Source organism: Sturnus vulgaris, chromosome 6, assembly GCF_052056855.1.
Source record: "Sturnus vulgaris isolate bStuVul1 chromosome 6, bStuVul1.hap1, whole genome shotgun sequence".
NCBI lineage: Eukaryota > Metazoa > Chordata > Aves > Passeriformes > Sturnidae > Sturnus > Sturnus vulgaris.
In genome coordinates this window covers 46,489,285-46,506,513 of record NC_142248.1, presented here as the reverse complement: position 1 = coordinate 46,506,513, position 17,229 = coordinate 46,489,285, and the positions used below count along the sequence as shown (strand labels likewise).

Genomic DNA, 17,229 nt, shown 5'->3' with positions numbered 1-17,229 from the left:
CTGTGAGTGTCCAAGGCCAGGGCTTGGAGCAGCCTGGAAGGTGGGAATGGGATGAGATTTAAGGTCCTTTCCAACCCAAACCAGTCTGGGGTTCTACGATTCTGCAACACTCGTGGGGAACAAATTGTGTTGGGTCCATTTATTCAGAGTTTCAGGAATTCTCATCCCACCTGTCACAACAAGCCCAGATCAGCCTTAAGAGCAGTCCTGGCGAGTGAGGAGAAGCTGTGAGGTGTGAGAAGCTGAGATAAGATAATTCAGGAAGACAAGTTTGGTCATGTGTCCCCCACCTGAAGTAATTCCTGTTATACAGAGTGATATCCTGCCTAATTCAGCTGAGAATTAGCAAATTCCAGTGAAACTTGTCTCTGAGTCAGGAGTAATACACAGACTTGACAGCATTAACAAAACCCCACCACATTGTTTTAATCATAAAAGGCACATTTATGAAATCATCAAAGTGAGGCTCATTTGGAAAATAAATTCATACATTTTCACACTTTGTGAGCAGCAAAATTGATGCCTGAAACCCTGATATCATAATCTCTGAGCTTATTTTTATAACAAAAGTGTAAAACTCTTTATCTCTGAAAAAGATTTCTGTTTCACAGAATGCTACATCAAGGTTCATAATTCAAGTTTCAAATAAACTTTACCCCCAAACAATCATCACCTGAGAGGAAAAAGCACAGCAGGCAGCACAGGGAAATGCTGATTTAGGACTCCCCCTGGTCTCTGTCTGCATTTTAATGTTCTTTATTCTGTTAATACATGTCAGGGCCACACCCCGTGTGGGAGGAAGTGGCTTTTGCAATCCTTTTGTAGGATTTACTGTTGATAGGCAACACTTCTGGCAGGGAGGGAAGACAGGATTGTTCCACTGTGGGAAGTTTTACACAGCCCTGTGGCACTGGAAGATTTGGAACAGCTGAATCTCTGCCTAAAGTGACCAAAACTTTGCTCTGAAAGGGTTGTTATTTGCATTTCCAGCAGTCGGTTTGCTGGTAAAGTAGATTTTACTATTAGAAAAAATAAGGAGAAATAAAAATTTCAAAAAAGGGCAAGTTAAGCTCTTTTTTTCCCCCCTCAAAAAGTGTCTCCAATCTGTACAGTAAAATCAGCCTCACAGCTGCCCTCCTGTACTAACCCATTCCCATCAGAGGAGCTCAGAAAACGACTTTTAAAGGAAAAATTAATGTTCAATTTTCTGGTACAAACTCCCCACAGTTATCTGTGTTACCCAACATCCTGTGAGCCTCTGCTATAAAATCCTCAATACTTTGGCCCTGAGGCCACAAAATTCTGCTTTACAGCAATTCTGCAGAACGCTCCCAGATCCTCAGCTCAACACTGAATTTATTCCACATCTCTCTCCACACAGACTCCTGCAGGTTTATCTCTGATAAAAACTGCTATCCATGGAGTTCAGAGGAGCCACCAGCACTGGCTGAGCTCCCCCTGTGCTCAGGGGAAATGGGAAAACCTTCCTGACTCATCCCTGCTCTTGCTCCAAGGGAAGCAATACCAAACATGACTCAAGGCAGGTTTCTGGAGCTTCCCTCCCTTCACATTTCCTGTTCCAAAGACCATTTTCCCTGGATTGCTCAACTGGCTGGACAAAGATCAGCTCCTTTTGCATTACCAGCATTTAAAGGTTGGAAGAAACCCAAAGCCACTGATGAAGATTCTGATCAACGATGATTTCCCAGCTGTAAATTAAATGAAAAGTGATTGTTTGTATCCATATTTTCATTTCTGCTCCATCAAAAATACAGACAGTGATCAGACAGAGTATCTGAATTGCAGATCTAAATTGACTTGGGTTTGGTAATCCTCTTTAAGCTTATTTTTCTGTGAAATATTCTACATTCACGTCGAAGGCTCTGAATATTGTTCTCAATCTCTGATCAAGCCTTTAATTCCGTATCAGCAGGGCCCTTAAGCAGGGCTTATCCTTCTATTCCATTACTCCCGTGTAATCTAGAGGACTGCAGACTCCGACTGAAATGCAATCAGAGCACACCCAGAGCCACCCCACGCCCCGTGGCTCTTCTCTGAGGAGGCAACGTTGTGAGCACGGGCGTGGGGAAATCCACGTGGAGAATCCAGCACGGAGGCTCTGCCTGGGGCTGGACACCCTCCCACGGCTGCCAAACCTCCCCTGCCACACCACGCCGTGATGCTTGAGGAGTTGTGTGGGCACTGAACGCTGCCCAGGCAGCTCGGGCACTGCCCAGCCGTGCTGCCTGGTGGCTCTGTGTCCTGAATTCCTGGCAGGGTTCAGAGCTGGAAGCGCCGCTCGGCCTCGTCGGCGATGGCGCGGGCGATGGCCAGGGAGGAGGTGGCGGCGGGGGAAGGAGCGTTCCTGACGTGCAGGATCCTGCTGCCCACCTCCCCCGTGCCTCCGTCAAACACAAAATCATCCACCAAGTTCCCCTCGCTGTCCAGAGCCTGGGCTCTCACTCCAGAGGGACCCCTGTAAAAACAAGGAGGAGCTCAGCAGCAGGAGGACAATGCTGTCCCGAGTCAGGAATTCAATTCCTGTGAGAAGGGGTCCAGGGAGACAGCGAGGAGGGCAGAGAGGGGAGACAAAGCATTTTGGGGGAGGTTTAACACTCAGGAGGCAGAGTGGGGGTATCTGGCAGTCATGGGATCACTGAGGTTGGAAAAGACCTCCCAGACCATCAAGTCCAATCTCTGACCTTAAAGCCCATCCCACTCCATGGCAGGGACACCTCCCACTGTCCCAGGCTGCTCCAAACCCCAGTGTCCAACCTGGCCTTGGGCACTGCCAGGGATCCAGGGGCAGCCACAGCTGCTCTGGGAAAGCTCTGCCAGGGCCTCTCCACCCTCACAGCCAGGAATTTCTTCCCAATATCCCATCTAGCCCTCCTCTGTCAGTCTGAGGCCATTCCCCCTTTGTCCTGCCACTCCAAGGCTCTGTAAATTGTCCCTCTCCATCTTTCTGTGAGTTCTCTTCAAGTACTGCAAGGCCACAGTGAGCTCACCCCAAAGCTTCTCCTTTCCAGGCTGAACAATCCCAAAAATTCTCAGCTTTTCCTCCCAGCAGAGCTGCTCCATCCCTGTGATCATCCAGGATTGGTTCCACCAGCTCCAGCTCCCTCCTGTGCTGGGAGCCCCAAGCTGGAGGGCAGCTCCACGCTTTGGATTCATATTTTGGTGGAGGAAGGGACTAAACCCCTGCCACGTTTTCTGCTACTCAAATACAAGATTTCCCAACCAGGAGAAGTTTCTTTTACCTGAGAACATCATTGGTGGTGACCTCAGGGATGAACTTCTGCAGCTGCCTCACCTGGGCACTGAGGGAAAAGGCTCTGTACAGCTCCCCCAGGCCATAGGACACATTCTTCAGCACCAGCTTCCAGAGCCCACTGCAGGGACAGAAACAACTGCAGTGAGGGAAAATCTGCCTCAAAATGCACCAGCTGCAGCTGCTGAAACAGGCAGCAAATGCAACTGCAGGGTACAAGTTCCCATTCCCAAAATCAGGAATCACATAATGCTTTTTATTGGAGAAATACATGTTTGCTCTTCTCTGCTTCAACAAACGTTGTTCACAGAGCTGTGGCACTGAATTAATTCTGAATTCCAGTCCTGGAAGAGTTCCAGGCCATGGAGCAACTTGGGCAGGGACACCTTCCACTGTCCCAGGCTGCTCCAAACCCCAATGTCCAACCTGGCCTGGGGCACTCCCAGGGATCCAGGGGCAGCCACAGCTTCTCTGGAAATTCTGTTCCAGTCCCTCCCCACTCTCACAGCCAGGAATTCCCAATTCCCAATATCCCATCCAATGGCAGTGGGAGCCATTCCCTGTGTCCTGTCCCTCCATCCCTTGTCCCCAGTCCCTCTCCCTCTGAGCTCTCCCTGGATCCTTCTGCTCTCCAGGTGAACATTCCCAGCTCTCCCAGCCTTTCTCTCCTCCCAGCACCCTCTCCAGGTATTTCATGATGCTGGCTAAGTTGATGAAGTTATCACAGTGCACTGGACCAAAACCAACCCTGGAACAGCTCCACCAGCACCTTCCAATGAGCAGCCACATTCCCAGACTGGCTGAGACATGTCCTGGTAGAAAATTCAAATATGAGGCCAAGAGAAGCCAAATGTCTTGGAGAAGTCCACCCTTCTCAGCACAACTGTCTTTAAACACACCAAAAGTGTGGGAAAAGCAGGATTTTGGGCAGGAAGTGGCTGCCATGGCTCACATTTCAACAAGAGCACCCAGCAGACACAAATACAAGGCATTACCTGTAGGTTACAGCATCTAAAAAGTCTCCAGGGCTGAAGTCCAAGAGTTTGTAGCCCTCTCTCTTAAAGGCCAGCACTGCATTAGGGCCCAGCCAGATACTGCCATCCATCCTGGGAGTGAAATGGAATCCCAGGAATGGGAAACGAGGGTTGGGAACCTGGAATGGGACACACAGGAGTGATCAGAGCTGTTACAAACAGCAAATTTGCCATTTTATTGCCAACCACAGCAACAAAACTCTGAGGCACAGAAGCTCAGAATTGGCTCTGAGCTGGTTTTGCTGCTTGTTCTTTGTGCAGTTGTGGCATTAATTAAAACACTGGAGAACAGAGCAGGGCCAGGTAAAGCTGAATTTTAGGGGAAAGGAAAACAAATAACAGGAAAAAAAAAGTCCACATGATATCTCAGGATATAAACCATGACACCCTGATGTTATTCACCAGGAGTAATTATACTGCAATAAAATAGAATACAAAATATTAGGAAACCCTCACTGGTATGTAAAAAACAGCCTGAAATTAGCAGGCCTGGTTAATGCTAGTAATAAATATCTGCATGTTCTTTTTTTGTTCCACTTTCTCCCTCCCATTCCAAGAGAGGATCCTGAATCATTCCCAGGTGAGATCAGACAAACAGCAATGCCCAGCACTCCAATTTTCCCAAAAATCCAGAGTTTAGCAGGCAAAGTTAATCTCATATTCAGAAAATCAGTATTTAAATGTACAGAATTAGCTAAAATGCTGCCTAGGAATTCTCTCCACTTGCTCTGTAACTACATTTTCTGTCTGGAATTGCTCCTCTTCATCCCATCATTTGTCTGTATTAGGTGGTAGAAAGGTTGTCCCTTTTTCTCCCACATCTATTTTTTATGACAAAAATCAGCAAATTCAAAAATAAGGTTGAGAGGAAAATACCTAAATCTGAGTGTTGGGTATTAGCACAAAAGATTAAACCTTTCATCAGTAATTCATCACAGAATCCCAGAATAATTTAGGTTGGGAAACACCTCCAGTGTCATCTGTGAATTTCCTGAGGGTACAGTCAACCCCTTTGTCCTTTATTTTATTATCAATAAAGAGATTAAACAGGACTGTTATAATTATTTAAATAATAAAGAATAAAGAATAATTTACTGTTATCTCTCCCTGACTTCTGAATCCTGCCTAGAGATTTATTTTAGGACATACAGAAATAATTTAGACTTCTCTGGACATGTGGCAATGTGATACTCCATCTTTTCTCTATTAAAAGAAACAAAAAAAAACCTAAAACCACAAACAAAACAAAACAACTGGCAATAACTTCCCACGTGGTACTTCCATGTTTTCCTGAAAAATTCACAAAATCCAAGGTGTCCTGTCACAAACCGAGTCTCCATGCACGTGTGTGCGGCACTGACAGAAACAACCACCAGATTTTTCCTTTTTTTTTTTGCATTTTTAGCAGCTCTTAGAGGACACCGTGACACACAAACCAATGGGGGTACGTACTGGATAAATATTTCCTTTCACCAAGTAAGATTTTTCTGGTTTTAGCACCAAATAATCCCCCCGGAAGGGGACGATGCGGGGCTCGGGGCTGCAGCCGCTGATCCGGGACAGGCGGTCGGAGTGAAGCCCCGCACAGGTGACGATGTGCCCGCAGGAGAGCTCCTCACCCTGCGGGGGACAAAAAAAAATAAAAAAAAATACATTGAAATTCAATGTTTCTGCTTGAAAAAAAAAAAACCACACAGAAATAACCCAACCCAGAAAAATGGGGGTTTTTAAGCTTTCTGTGCTGTCAGGCACTGAGCCCCTGCAGAACACTGCTTTGGAGCTGAGCCCTTGGACAAGGCTCCAAATTTGAATTATGAAATTAAAATCGTGGGTGTGGAGTTAAATAGAAGTGTGTGATTGCACACGGTGAAGGGTTTGGAATTTGGGGTTTTAGAATATAGTAAAAGATATGGGACAAGATGGAGGATTTTGGGTGGTGTCTTATTTTATCTCCTTTCTCCATGATTTCAGGTATTTTTCGTTGGACAGTCAGTGCTGCACTGCAGGTCACAGGAGTTTGGTTATTAGATCAAAAGTATCAATAATATCGGTGTTAATTCTCTATTGGACTGTTTAGCTTTAAAAAACCTTGTAACCAGCTGGATCCATCTCCATTCTGCTCACTTTTAGCTGGAATCTATGAGTGTTACAGAACTCTCTGTACTTTAGATAAGATTTAATAAACAACCAAGCCCAAACACGAGAAATTTGTCTCCTTTGTGTTTTAAATCCTGACTCTGAGTGAAGACAGAAGGAAATGAAGACCAGCCACTAATGAGGATGTTTAAGGGTGCAGTTACCACATTTACAAACAGCCATTTATTTAATTAAGTTAAATAAGGCTGTTCACTGATTTGACCCCACTGAGTGGGAGCAGCAACACAAATTGACAGCACTCAGGTAGGGAGAGCTGCTAAATATTAAACACTTTACCATTTAAACAAACAAACAAATAACTATTATCTATTTATTTAGTACAGTAGCTGTTTTTAAATATTATGTTTTTTTTTCTTCAACCGAAAAAAGGTTGCATGAAAAAAATACCAGTATTTGGTAGAAAAATCTTAACAGATTTTGGGAGCTACTTTTTATTGAAAGAGCAAAAAATAGAAGAAAAAAAAAAAGAAGCAGAACTAAATATTAAAACTACCAGAGGGATTGTGAGGTTGTTTTTGGTGCAGATATTCCCTCCTGAAGGTGAAGGGGTGACAATTACAGTTCCTGACTTGCAGGAACAGCACCTGTCATGCACCTGTTTTATTGAAGCACTTCTGATGATTAAATGATAATAAAATGATGCTAAAAGCCTCCTTATCATTCCATGGATGCCAGAGCCCAAAAGTAAACATGAAAACTGGTTTTTGTCACCAAATGAACAAGTCATAAAGGAGTTCTTGGAAACACAAGCATCAGATTGTGCAAATAAAGCAGATAAGGGATGTTAAACATTAGGCAGCACAAAGTTACAGTTTATCATTTTACATCATTATTCTTATTTATTCATCTGAACATCCTCATTGTTAAGAACTGATTGCAGTTGTTTTATCAAACTGGTTAAGTTGCTGAACAGCAGCTTTTTAACCTTTTTTTATTATGGAGATGATTAATCCACCAGAAAAAAAAAAAAAAACATCTTAAGTAAAGGAGAAGCAGCTTCCTGGAAGGAATTAAAACTTCTTTTTCACCCTTACCTTTTTGTTCCTAACAATGACTGGGTATTTCAGCCCTGAAATGGAATTAGACAAGAGAAGGAATTACTAGAAAAGTAACAGAGAACTGACAGAACAAGCAGTTTGTCACCAGGAAGGAATTTTTTCTCTGGAATCTCTTCCAAGCTATGGAACAACTACTGTTGTCATAATTAATGTTGTTGGACATGACTGTATTTATTAATTAATTAATTAATAGGGTTTTTATTCTTCCCCCTATTGCTAGCACAGATGCAATCTGCCTTCAGCATAAGGAAAATCACTATCACAAGAATAAACATGCAAGATTCAGATAAATCTGATTTTAAGAGGAGAGAGCAACTTTATTTCTCCATTTTATTCTCACTTTCTTCCATCATTTTTAAATGTTTCAGCTGAAGGGTGACCTGCCTGCAAAAAAAACCCCAAATGAGTAAGATAATTTTGCATTTTTTCTGATCCCTAGGAGACACAAAAATTCAGAAGTGTCATTTCAGTTAAAACAATTGTGTTTTGAACAAAAACTTTGTAGTAAATGGAGGGTAAAAAAACCTCAGCCTTACCATCTTCACTTTCTGGTGAACTTTCTTTGGCCATCTCCATGTTAGTGACTTCAAAATCAGTCAAGATTGTCCCACCTGCTTCCTGGAAGTCTCTGGCATAGGACTGGGCCACTTGTTTGTAATCCACAATTCCAGTGTAGGGAGAATCAAGGGCCATCAGTCCCTGCAAGGGTTTTAAAGGCACAGAGTGAAGGTTGGAATATTTCATCTGGAATATCTGCACTGCCATGAGGAGGGAGTGCTGCTGCCTCCCCCTGTGCTCAGCTGGGTCTGAACACTCAAAGGATGTTTTAGGCAGCAGATCCAAAATGTTGACAGGGAAAATCAAAAGATTTAAAAAAATTCTCTTCCAGAAAAATCTGTCTGTACCTACAACCACTCCTAAGTCACACAGCTACACCAGAGCAAGCTGCCAGATGAAACAGCACAGGGAATTCATACCCAGGTTTTCCTTTCAAACAAAGGCAGACTAATCAATAACAAATCTGTGCTCCATAAACTCCACACACTCCTCCTGCTGGGAAAATAAACAGGCTGAGAAATGCTACAGAACAACCACACCAACTTCACTGAAATTGGCTTGATCCAAATCCACTTTCATGGATGGAAAGGAATCTTCAGGCTCTACTGAATTTGAACCTCTAGGCCAGAAAAATATTTGTGTTGAATTAAATGATGTTTTCAGCTGAGAAACAGCTCTTAGGAGCTAATTAGAAGTGTGGTAACCCCTTACCCTGCAGAAGGGCTCCTTCTCCTGGATTTCCTTGGCTCCAATGAGTTTCAGCCCTGGGACGTTGTTCTGCAGCCCCCTCTCATACAGAGCTTTGAGCCTTGGAATTTCATCCTGTTCCACGGCCACAATCAGCTTTGGGAGAGGAAAAAAAGGCACAGCAGTGAGCAAAACAGAGCCAGGGCAGGTCTGGCATCAAGCTCAAGCAGTAGTGAATGAGTGAACAATGAATCCAGGGGGTGAAAAAGGGATGGTGCCATCAAATTGCACAAAATTCTGTTGTTGAGGAAGCACTAATACATCATAGAGAATTTAAAAATAAATGCTAAACTGTCATTTGAGTTACCAGCAATTGATAACATGTGCCAGAAGCACCCTGAGACTGCCAGTCTGCATGTGAAAGAAGAGAATATGAATTTAAAGAACCACTGGGATGCTCTCAAAAGTAAAACTGAACTCAACCCAAGGTGCACAAACCTCAAAGAGCCTCGATAAGAGAGTGAGGACGTGTTCTGACATGGTCTGAGTGGAACTGAGTCTGCTCACAGCCATCACAGGAGACAAATCCAGGCTGTGAATGACCTGTGCCAGGTTTGCACAGACCATGATCCTTCCTTCCAGGACCAGCTCAGCTCTGGCACCTCACAGGTGAAGCTCTCCAAACCTGGGGCTGCTTTAGGGAAAGCTTGTGAAGTTTTACCATTATCTTCCCTGGAATGTTCATTCCAGGGAATTATGGAATAATGGAATTGTTGAGGTTGGAAAAGCTCTCGAAGAGCCCAACTGATCCCTCAGCACTGCCAAGGCCACCACTGCCCCGTGTCCCCAAGTGTCACATCCTCAGGGTGTTTAAATCCCCGTAGGGATGGGGACTCCACCACTGCCCTGGGCAGCTGTGCCAGGGCTGGACACACCTTTCCAGGAAGGAATTTTCCCCAATAACAAACCTAAAGTTTTGTGGTGCAACTTGAGCTTGTTCCCTCCTGTCCCTGTTCCCTGGGAGCAGATCCCAAATCCCCCCGGCTGTCCCCTCCTGTCAGGGAGTTGTGCAGAGCCACAAGGGCCCCCCTGAGCCTCCTTTTCTCCAGGCTGAGCCCCTTCCCAGCTCCCTCAGGGATTCTCCAGGCACTGCCCTGTCCCTGCTGCCACCCTCTTGTTGGTACAAAATACACAAATTCAGCATCAGCCAGGCTCCAGCTGACACGTTCAGGACAGGAGCTCCGAGGTGGCAGCAGGCTGTCCCCTCAGGTGTGTGGCTGCACAGACCCACAGTGCCACCCTGTGCCCAGCGTGGCAGCAGAGGGAGCACGGAGCAGGCACAGCTCTGAGAAAAACCATGGAATTCAAATTTATCCCTCAGGGACAAAACCGTGGGGTTAGGATAGAGAGCCCCGTGGAAACAGCATCTCAATGCCCAAAAACCTGAACTGAGTGTTAGGAACAACTGGGAAATGGATACAGAATTCTGTTTCACTGAGTCTGATCCCACCTGGAATGCTCTGCCAGTCCTGGTTCTCACCTTGCACCAAAGACACATTGAATTAAAAATGGTTCAGAGCATGAAGGCAGGGTGGGGAGAATCATGAAAAACCTTCTCTCAGGTTCTCTTCATCAGCAGGAAGAGATGATTTGGGGGCAGGAGGGGATTATGTGCATTATACACATTTATGTATAAAATTATGTGCAGCCTGAAGAGGGTGGAGAAAATCCAGGAGCAGGCCTATGCCATGTGCTGTAACACACATCACACAGCTGCAGTTTGCAAGGGTAAAGCAGGGAATCCCAGGAATTCCTGTACCTTCCCACACTGTTTGTAGGGAATTCCCTTCTGGTCACAGTATTTGTAGCAGAGAGCTGCCCCCTGCACACACAGCTTGGCCTTCAGGGAGCCAGGGGTGTAGTAAATCCCACTGTGGATCACACCACTGTTGTGTCCACTCTGGTGATGGGCTAAAGAGAAAGAAAAACACATTGTTAGAAAACATTTCTTCCCACTTAATCACTTCAGCTGACAGAAAAATGAGTTAATTGAGGTCCTGCCTTAAATCACAATTATGAGAGATGATCAAGTGAGAGAACTGCACAATTAATTCCTCCCCTGGCCTCAAAAGGTTAGAGAAACACTGACACAGCCAGCCCTGGTTAATGATAATCCATCACAGCCTGCATTGTGTTGGATCAACGAGGAAAAAAACCCTAAAACTACAAGTTTTTCTCTCAAGAACAAGCCAATCAATCAAAATGTTTTACAGGCTAAAATTATTTTTTTAAAATCCAATTTTTACAGTGAGACACATCTCTTAAAGCCTCATCTAACATAGTATCTGAGCAAACCACAATTCCTTTGGACATGCTAGCAGGGAGGATTCTGAGTACTTGTGAACTGGATTAGGTTGCTATTTCCTCTTTACAAATAGATAAAATAGAGGTGAAAAATGCCACAAACATTTTTACTGAAGTAATTTGGTCAGGTTCTTCTCCCTCTTAACCTGTGGTTGTCCAAAGGTCATTTTTGCTTGGCACTCACACAGCTGTTAAGAACTTTGTGTGTGTCTTGGGGATAAAAAGTCATTTTTTATCATTCATGGAGCATCTCAAGAACAATTTATAGCCCGGTTGATGGAGCTATTTAAGACAAGATTTTGGGCTCACAAGTCCTGTGTGGAGTTAATCACTGCTGTGTGTCCCTTAGGAATCTCCCAGCTCCATGCAAGACCTGCCTGTGCCCCTCCACAACCTGCACTTCTCCTTATCCTGGTTATTCCCCCCTCCTTGTCCTCTCTCGTGCATTCCTGTGCTGCTGGAGCCCCAGCAGTCACCTTGCAGTTTGTACACAGCACAGCAGCAACGCTCAGGACTTTTTGACTTAGAACTCCCTATGTGAAGTCCCAGCAGCAAAGCACAGATCGATGACAGCTCTGCTTCTCTTCTGAAGGACACGTCCTTGGGAAAAGGGTGGAAGAAATTCCCTGTTAGGGGAGAGTCTCCCCAGAATCCCAGGATGGTTTGGGATGGAAGGGACTTTGCAGATCACCTCGTTCCATGAGCAGGGACACCCTCCACTATCCCAGGCTGCTCCAAGCCCCGTCCAACCCGGCCTGGAACACTTCCCACTCCAACAACAAAGGCGGGTGCTCTCCCACAGCTACCAAAGCTGATCCCTGCACACACATCCATGGAATCGTGGCTGTGTGTCCTTGGGCACAGCCTCCTGCCGGTCCCTGTCCCGCTCCGTACCCGGCTCCTGCTCCTTCTCCAGCACGGCCAAGGCCAGCGAGGGATGGCGCTGGATGAGCTCCCGGGCTGCGGCCAGCCCCACGATCCCCGCACCCACCACGGCCACGTCGAACGAGCTGCGGGGACAAGGACAGCGACACGGCCATCAGCACTGCCCCAGAGGGACAGGAATAGGGCAAGGGGAAAAGGGCAGGGATAGGGGATGGGAGGAACAGAAGGGACAGGAATAGGGGATGTGAGGAATAGGGGATGTGAGGAATAGAAAGGACAGGAATAGGGCAAGGGGAAAAGGGCAGGGATAGGGGATAGAGGGGAATAGAGGGAACAGAATAGGGCAAGGTGGAAAAGAGCAGGGATAGGGGATGTGAGGAATAGGGGGGACGGGAATAGGGCAAGGGGGAAAAGGATAGGGAAAGGGGATATAAAGGAAGGGGATATAAGGAATAACGGGGATATAGGGGAGAGGAGAAGAAAGTGGATATTATAATGTCAAAGGGAAAAAAGGTAGGGATAGCAGATAAAGGATATAGGGGAAGTGGCTATAGAGAATATAGGGGAGAGAGAAAAAGAGGATAGGGAAAGGTGATATAACAAACAGAAGATATAGGAAACAGGAATGGGAAAAAAAGAAAAGGGTAGAGATAGGGGATGTGAGGAATAGAAAGGACAGGAATAGGGCAAGGGGGAAAAGGATCGGGAAAGGGGATATAAGGAATAAAGGGGATATAGGGGAGAGGAGAAGAAAGTGGATATTATAATGTCAAAAGGGAAAAAAGGTAGGGATAGCAGATAAAGGATATAGGGGAAGTGGCTATAGACAATATAGGGGATAAAGGAGAGAGGAAAATGGAATAGGGAAAGGTGATATAACAAACAGAAGATATAGGAAACAGGAATAGGGAAAAAGGAAAAGGGTAGAGATAGGGGATGGGAGGAATAGAAGGGACAGGAATAGGGGAATGGGGAAAAGGATAGGAAAAGGGGATATAAAGGAAGGGGATATAAGGAATAAAGGGGATATAGAGGAGAGGAAAATGGAGTAGAGGAAAGGGGATAGAGATGATTAATAATGTCAAGGGGGAAAAGGATAGGGATAGAAGATAAAGGATATAGGGGAAGTGGCTATAGAGAATATAGGGGATATAGGAGAGAAGAAAAGGGGATAGGGAAAGGTGATATAGCAAACAGAAGATATAGGAAACAGGAATAGGGGAAGGGGAAAAGGACAGGGAAAAATGGCACGGAAAGGGATAGGGGAATAATGAGAAGAGGTAAGAAGAGATGGGAAGGGGCGAGGGAAAAGCTAGGGACAGGGGACAGGCATAAGGTTAAGCTTAGAGCCTAGGACAGGGGAAGGGACAGGGTGAGGGGAAGGCGCGGGTGTGAGGCGGGCCCGTCCCGCTGCCCCGGCCTCACCTGCTCCGCCGGCTCTGGAGCCGCCACAGCGCCCCGGCCCCGCCCGGGCCCGCGCGGCCCCTCAGCGCCGCCGCCATCTTGGGGGCGGAGGCAGCGCCGCGGCCTCCCCTTCTCCTTCTCCTCCTTCTCCTCCTCTCCTCTTCTCTTCTTTTCTCCTCCCCTCTCCTCCTCTGCTGGGAAGCTCAGCGCCGCTCCGGCCCCCGGGCAAGGTTCGGCCGCTCGGCGCCGGGGGCGGTGACAGCCCCGGGCCCCGCCGGGATCGCAGCCCCGGTCAGGCCCTGACAGCGGCACCGCCTCCCCCGCTGCTGCTCGATCCCAATAACAACATCGCCCTTTTGCCTCTGCCGCCTGCCAGAAGGTGATGATGGCGTTGGGGACGCTCTTGAGGAAGCCGCCGCTGCCGCCGGGAGGTTGTAGAGCCTTCTGGGGATGGCTGAATGCTGTGTTCAACAAGTAAGAGTGAGTCGCTGGTTTATAATTAAGTATCAGATCCCTCAGTTCTCTGCGCGGTTTGTAAAGAAGAACAACCAAGCCCCTATGCTGCAGAAAACGTTTTCTGTCTTTAACGCTTTCCCCCCAGATTGCAGGTTGGTTGTTGGCAAGCGGTCGTTCCGTATCTGCTTTCCATCCTAATGTTGGTCATTATGTATCTGCCTCCCATCCCAAAGCTGTGACCTTGCAGAGGAAGGTGTGTGCTCTGCCCCTTCCCGGGAATGGCCAAGACAAGCTGCCCACATGGATCCCATCCCTAAATCCTGGTCTCCACCTTAACCGGTAGCACAGATTTTTTTCCTTACAGACAGGGAAGGAAACACAGTTGAGTCCAGTTGTATTTGTACTCTTTTTTTACCAAAAAAGCATCTGCCACTTAAGTTAAAAAAACTCACGACTAAGCACTGCACAATCCAAAAATTACTCAAACCATTTCCAGTAAATCCCATCCTTCCTTCTCTGACCGTGCACATAACCAGGTATTTGCTATGGAGCATTATTATTATAAGTACATATTATATTATTGACTTTTTGCAAATATTAAGATGATTGCTGTATGCATGATGTTGGAAAACTTTGCTGTATGAATATCGTTTCTTTTAGTTATGTTATTAACTTAGAGTAGTGTGATAAATATATTTTTCTACAACATGGGGATGTAAAAAGCTTTTGTTCATGTAACTAACTCAAAGAATGGTAAAAAGATAATCGGGACATTTTTCACATTCTTGGGTTATCCTATTTGGATGAAGACAGGGGTGAGGAACACCAGAACTCCAGGGAAAGGATTTATTGATCTCAGTTATCAGGGAGTGGGCCAACAAGAAGGAACCACAAGGGAAAAAAAATTTAAAATGTTCATTTACAGGTTGGTGGGGGGGGCGTGATTTTGAATAATGCATGAAGGTCTATGAATACGCAACAGGTTGATGCATTTAACGAAGCGTTCTCTGCTCTTGGCGGAATGCTCTTATTATCTTTTATCAAACTTCTTAAAACTTACCTGGAGAGCGCCCCCGGTTTTTCACGCTGGCTGTGGGTGCTGTGTGTGTCACGCAGGGTGGACCACGAGCGGATCCGAGCCGTGGGTCCCGACAGGGCGGCCTCGGAGTGGCTGCTGCGCTGCGGGGCCCTGGTCAGGTACCAGGGCTCGCCCAAGTGGCAACAGGACTACAATGGGCTCCCCACGGGACCCCGGGGCAAGTACAAGATCGAAGCCATCAACGCCACCGACTCCTGCATCATGTACAGAGGATTTGACTATCTGGGTAATGTACACAGGGAGATTGTTCTTAATGGGTTTCATTTTAACGTCAAAGAATGGTGCTGTTTTCTCCTTCCTCAGTAAGATGCTGATGAATCATTTGGGGTTTTTCTCCCCCTTTACAAATATTTATCAGTCCCGAAGGTTTTGCTGGAGGTGTGGTATGAAGTGGAAAGACACTGGGAGCTTTCAGCTTTTACCTGAAGTGGCTGTAGAACTAAGGAAGTACCACAAATTTCGATGAGTTCATAGCAAAAAGCACTGTAAATATTATTTTTCTTCTTCACCAAGGGATGATTTTGGTGGCTTTGAAGTCGTAATTCTGCTCATTCTCCAGGCATTTGTGATGTCTTCAAAGACAAATAAAAAGCATGCTCTCTTAAATCTCCTAAAAATAAGAGATTAACAGGTGTTTCAGGTGGTCTTTAAATAACAGAAACCAAAATGGGAACAGGCTGTTTTATTTCTTCATAGCAAGGGACCCCGAATTTCTGGCATTAGCACTTTGTTATGTCAGAGTCACTGTTTATTACCCAAAATTGTGTAGGTTTTTTGTTACTTGACCATTTCAAAGCTCTTGAAATCTTACCAAAATGATCCAAACCCCGAGATTTTCCTAAATCTGAAGTACCACAGAGGGACTTTGGAGATTGATTGTGGTTACAGCCCTGTTATATAAAGGAAGGTGTTGCTGGGTGGTTTTAGGGGCAGTTATTAAATTGAGAATTTAACAACCAGCACAGGCTGGTCCTGGAATTGTGAAGCAAATCCTCCCTTTTGGCTTTGCAGATGGGCTGGAGCACGTTACAGATATCAAGCTGGAGAAGTGCATGTACATACAGGACGAGTGTCTGCAGAGGCTCAGCGAGACCAGCAACCTCCAGAAGAGCCTGCAGAAGCTGGAGATCATTTCCTGTGGGAATGTCACAGACAAAGGCATCCTTGCACTCCACAAACTGACGTATGTGAGGCACTGAGAGCTCCCACAGCCCTGCTGGGGCTCTGTGGGACTGTGCTGGGTGCAGGGGCTGGGCTCTGGCTGTTTCAGGGCTGTTTCAATCCTATAAGGCTGTGGGGTGGCTGGGTTGGGCTCGAGGATAAATTATTAATGGTCAGCTTGGCTTGTGATGCTGACCCCTCTCCTGCAGCAGCTCTGTGTCCTGTAGCTTTTAGTGCTTCCTCCACCTCACATCTCCCTGTCACCCTCTGTGCCTCAGGGTCTGGGACAGACCTGGGTGCTCAATAATGGGGGTGCAGTTGGATACTGCAGCTGAAAACCCCAAACACCCACTTCAGAAACAAACTTCTAGTAGAATAAATCACCATTTAAAATACTCAAAACAGCTGCAGTAGAATAATTTCTCCAATTTCTCTGTCAACAATTTAATAGTAATTACCCATTTTCTTTTTAAATATTTACAGGAACCTAGAATATTTGTATCTGAGTGATCTTCCTGGGATCAGAGAGAAAGAAACGACCTTCCGTGTCCTTCAGCAGGCACTGCCCAACCTGGAGCTGGAGCTGGATTTGGAATAAACACAGCAGCATGTAACTGAGATGTGATTTCTAGGATTTATCTTACATTGCACACACGAAGCTGTAGGCACAGCTGTATTTCCAGTATGGAAAGTAAGCCCAGCTCTCCCAGTCCAGCCTCAAAGGTGTATGTGACCTTTTAAGAAATCATGCAATTAAGTTTTATTAAGCTTAAACTCAGTGCTGGATCAACAACAGCCAAAGCAGGCCTGTGCACGTAGGCCTCTGTTTGCTGTTTTTCTAGGAAGCTCTGAATACCTCAGGTAGAAGTTTTCAGTATTTTACTGCCCAGAAGCAAAGTGGCAGTGGGGGGGATATCAGATGTGTGTGGTGTTGGTGCTGTTCCCCCTGGGAGAATCTTGCCCAGTTGGTGGGTGCAGATTTAATAAAAGAGGTTCTGGGTCTTTTTTGTGTTCTTCACACTTGGAGTTTTGTCTGGTTTAATGATCTGCAGGCAGGCAGGAGCACTGAGCTCTTGGACACAGCCTTGAGCAGGT

The 17,229-nt window shown here is 46.0% G+C and overlaps 2 protein-coding genes across 2 annotated transcripts; one reads left to right on the top strand and one right to left on the bottom strand.

The window, feature by feature from the left end:
- Positions 1-401: 401 nt before the first annotated feature.
- On the bottom strand, positions 402-13,569 carry L2HGDH (L-2-hydroxyglutarate dehydrogenase). The gene is made up of 10 exons (XM_014885871.2): positions 13,440-13,569; positions 12,024-12,139; positions 10,585-10,736; positions 8,790-8,921; positions 8,057-8,219; positions 7,497-7,531; positions 5,758-5,925; positions 4,267-4,424; positions 3,261-3,392; positions 402-2,476 (listed from the first exon to the last, which is right to left on the bottom strand). The coding sequence occupies exons 1-10, from the start codon at positions 13,514-13,516 to the stop codon at positions 2,281-2,283; spliced, it is 1,329 nt and encodes a 442-aa protein (XP_014741357.2). The 5' UTR covers positions 13,517-13,569; the 3' UTR covers positions 402-2,280.
- DMAC2L (distal membrane arm assembly component 2 like) lies at positions 13,515-17,154 on the top strand. The gene is made up of 4 exons (XM_014885881.2): positions 13,515-13,892; positions 14,991-15,199; positions 15,985-16,156; positions 16,618-17,154. Exons 1-4 carry the CDS (start codon positions 13,801-13,803, stop codon positions 16,730-16,732), a joined length of 588 nt encoding a protein of 195 aa, XP_014741367.2. The 5' UTR covers positions 13,515-13,800; the 3' UTR covers positions 16,733-17,154.
- The last annotated feature ends 75 nt before the right edge of the window (positions 17,155-17,229 follow it).

What these genes read in the sequence shown, in the direction of transcription:
- L2HGDH (XM_014885871.2), bottom strand. Translation starts at nt 13,516, where the DNA reads ATGGCGGCGGCGCTGAGGGGCCGCGCGGGCCCGGGCGGGGCCGGGGCG. An exon ending in CTCCAGAGCCGGCGGAGCAG is followed by an intron (nt 12,140 to 13,439) that starts GTGAGGCCGGGG and finishes TTGTCCCCGCAG; the next exon opens with CTCGTTCGACGTGGCCGTGG. An exon ending in TTAGATGCTGTAACCTACAG is followed by an intron (nt 3,393 to 4,266) that starts GTAATGCCTTGT and finishes CTGTCCCTGCAG; the next exon opens with TGGGCTCTGGAAGCTGGTGC.
- DMAC2L (XM_014885881.2), top strand. Translation starts at nt 13,801, where the DNA reads ATGATGGCGTTGGGGACGCTCTTGAGGAAGCCGCCGCTGCCGCCGGGA. An exon ending in CAGAGGATTTGACTATCTGG is followed by an intron (nt 15,200 to 15,984) that starts GTAATGTACACA and finishes TTGGCTTTGCAG; the next exon opens with ATGGGCTGGAGCACGTTACA. An exon ending in CTTGCACTCCACAAACTGAC is followed by an intron (nt 16,157 to 16,617) that starts GTATGTGAGGCA and finishes AAATATTTACAG; the next exon opens with GAACCTAGAATATTTGTATC.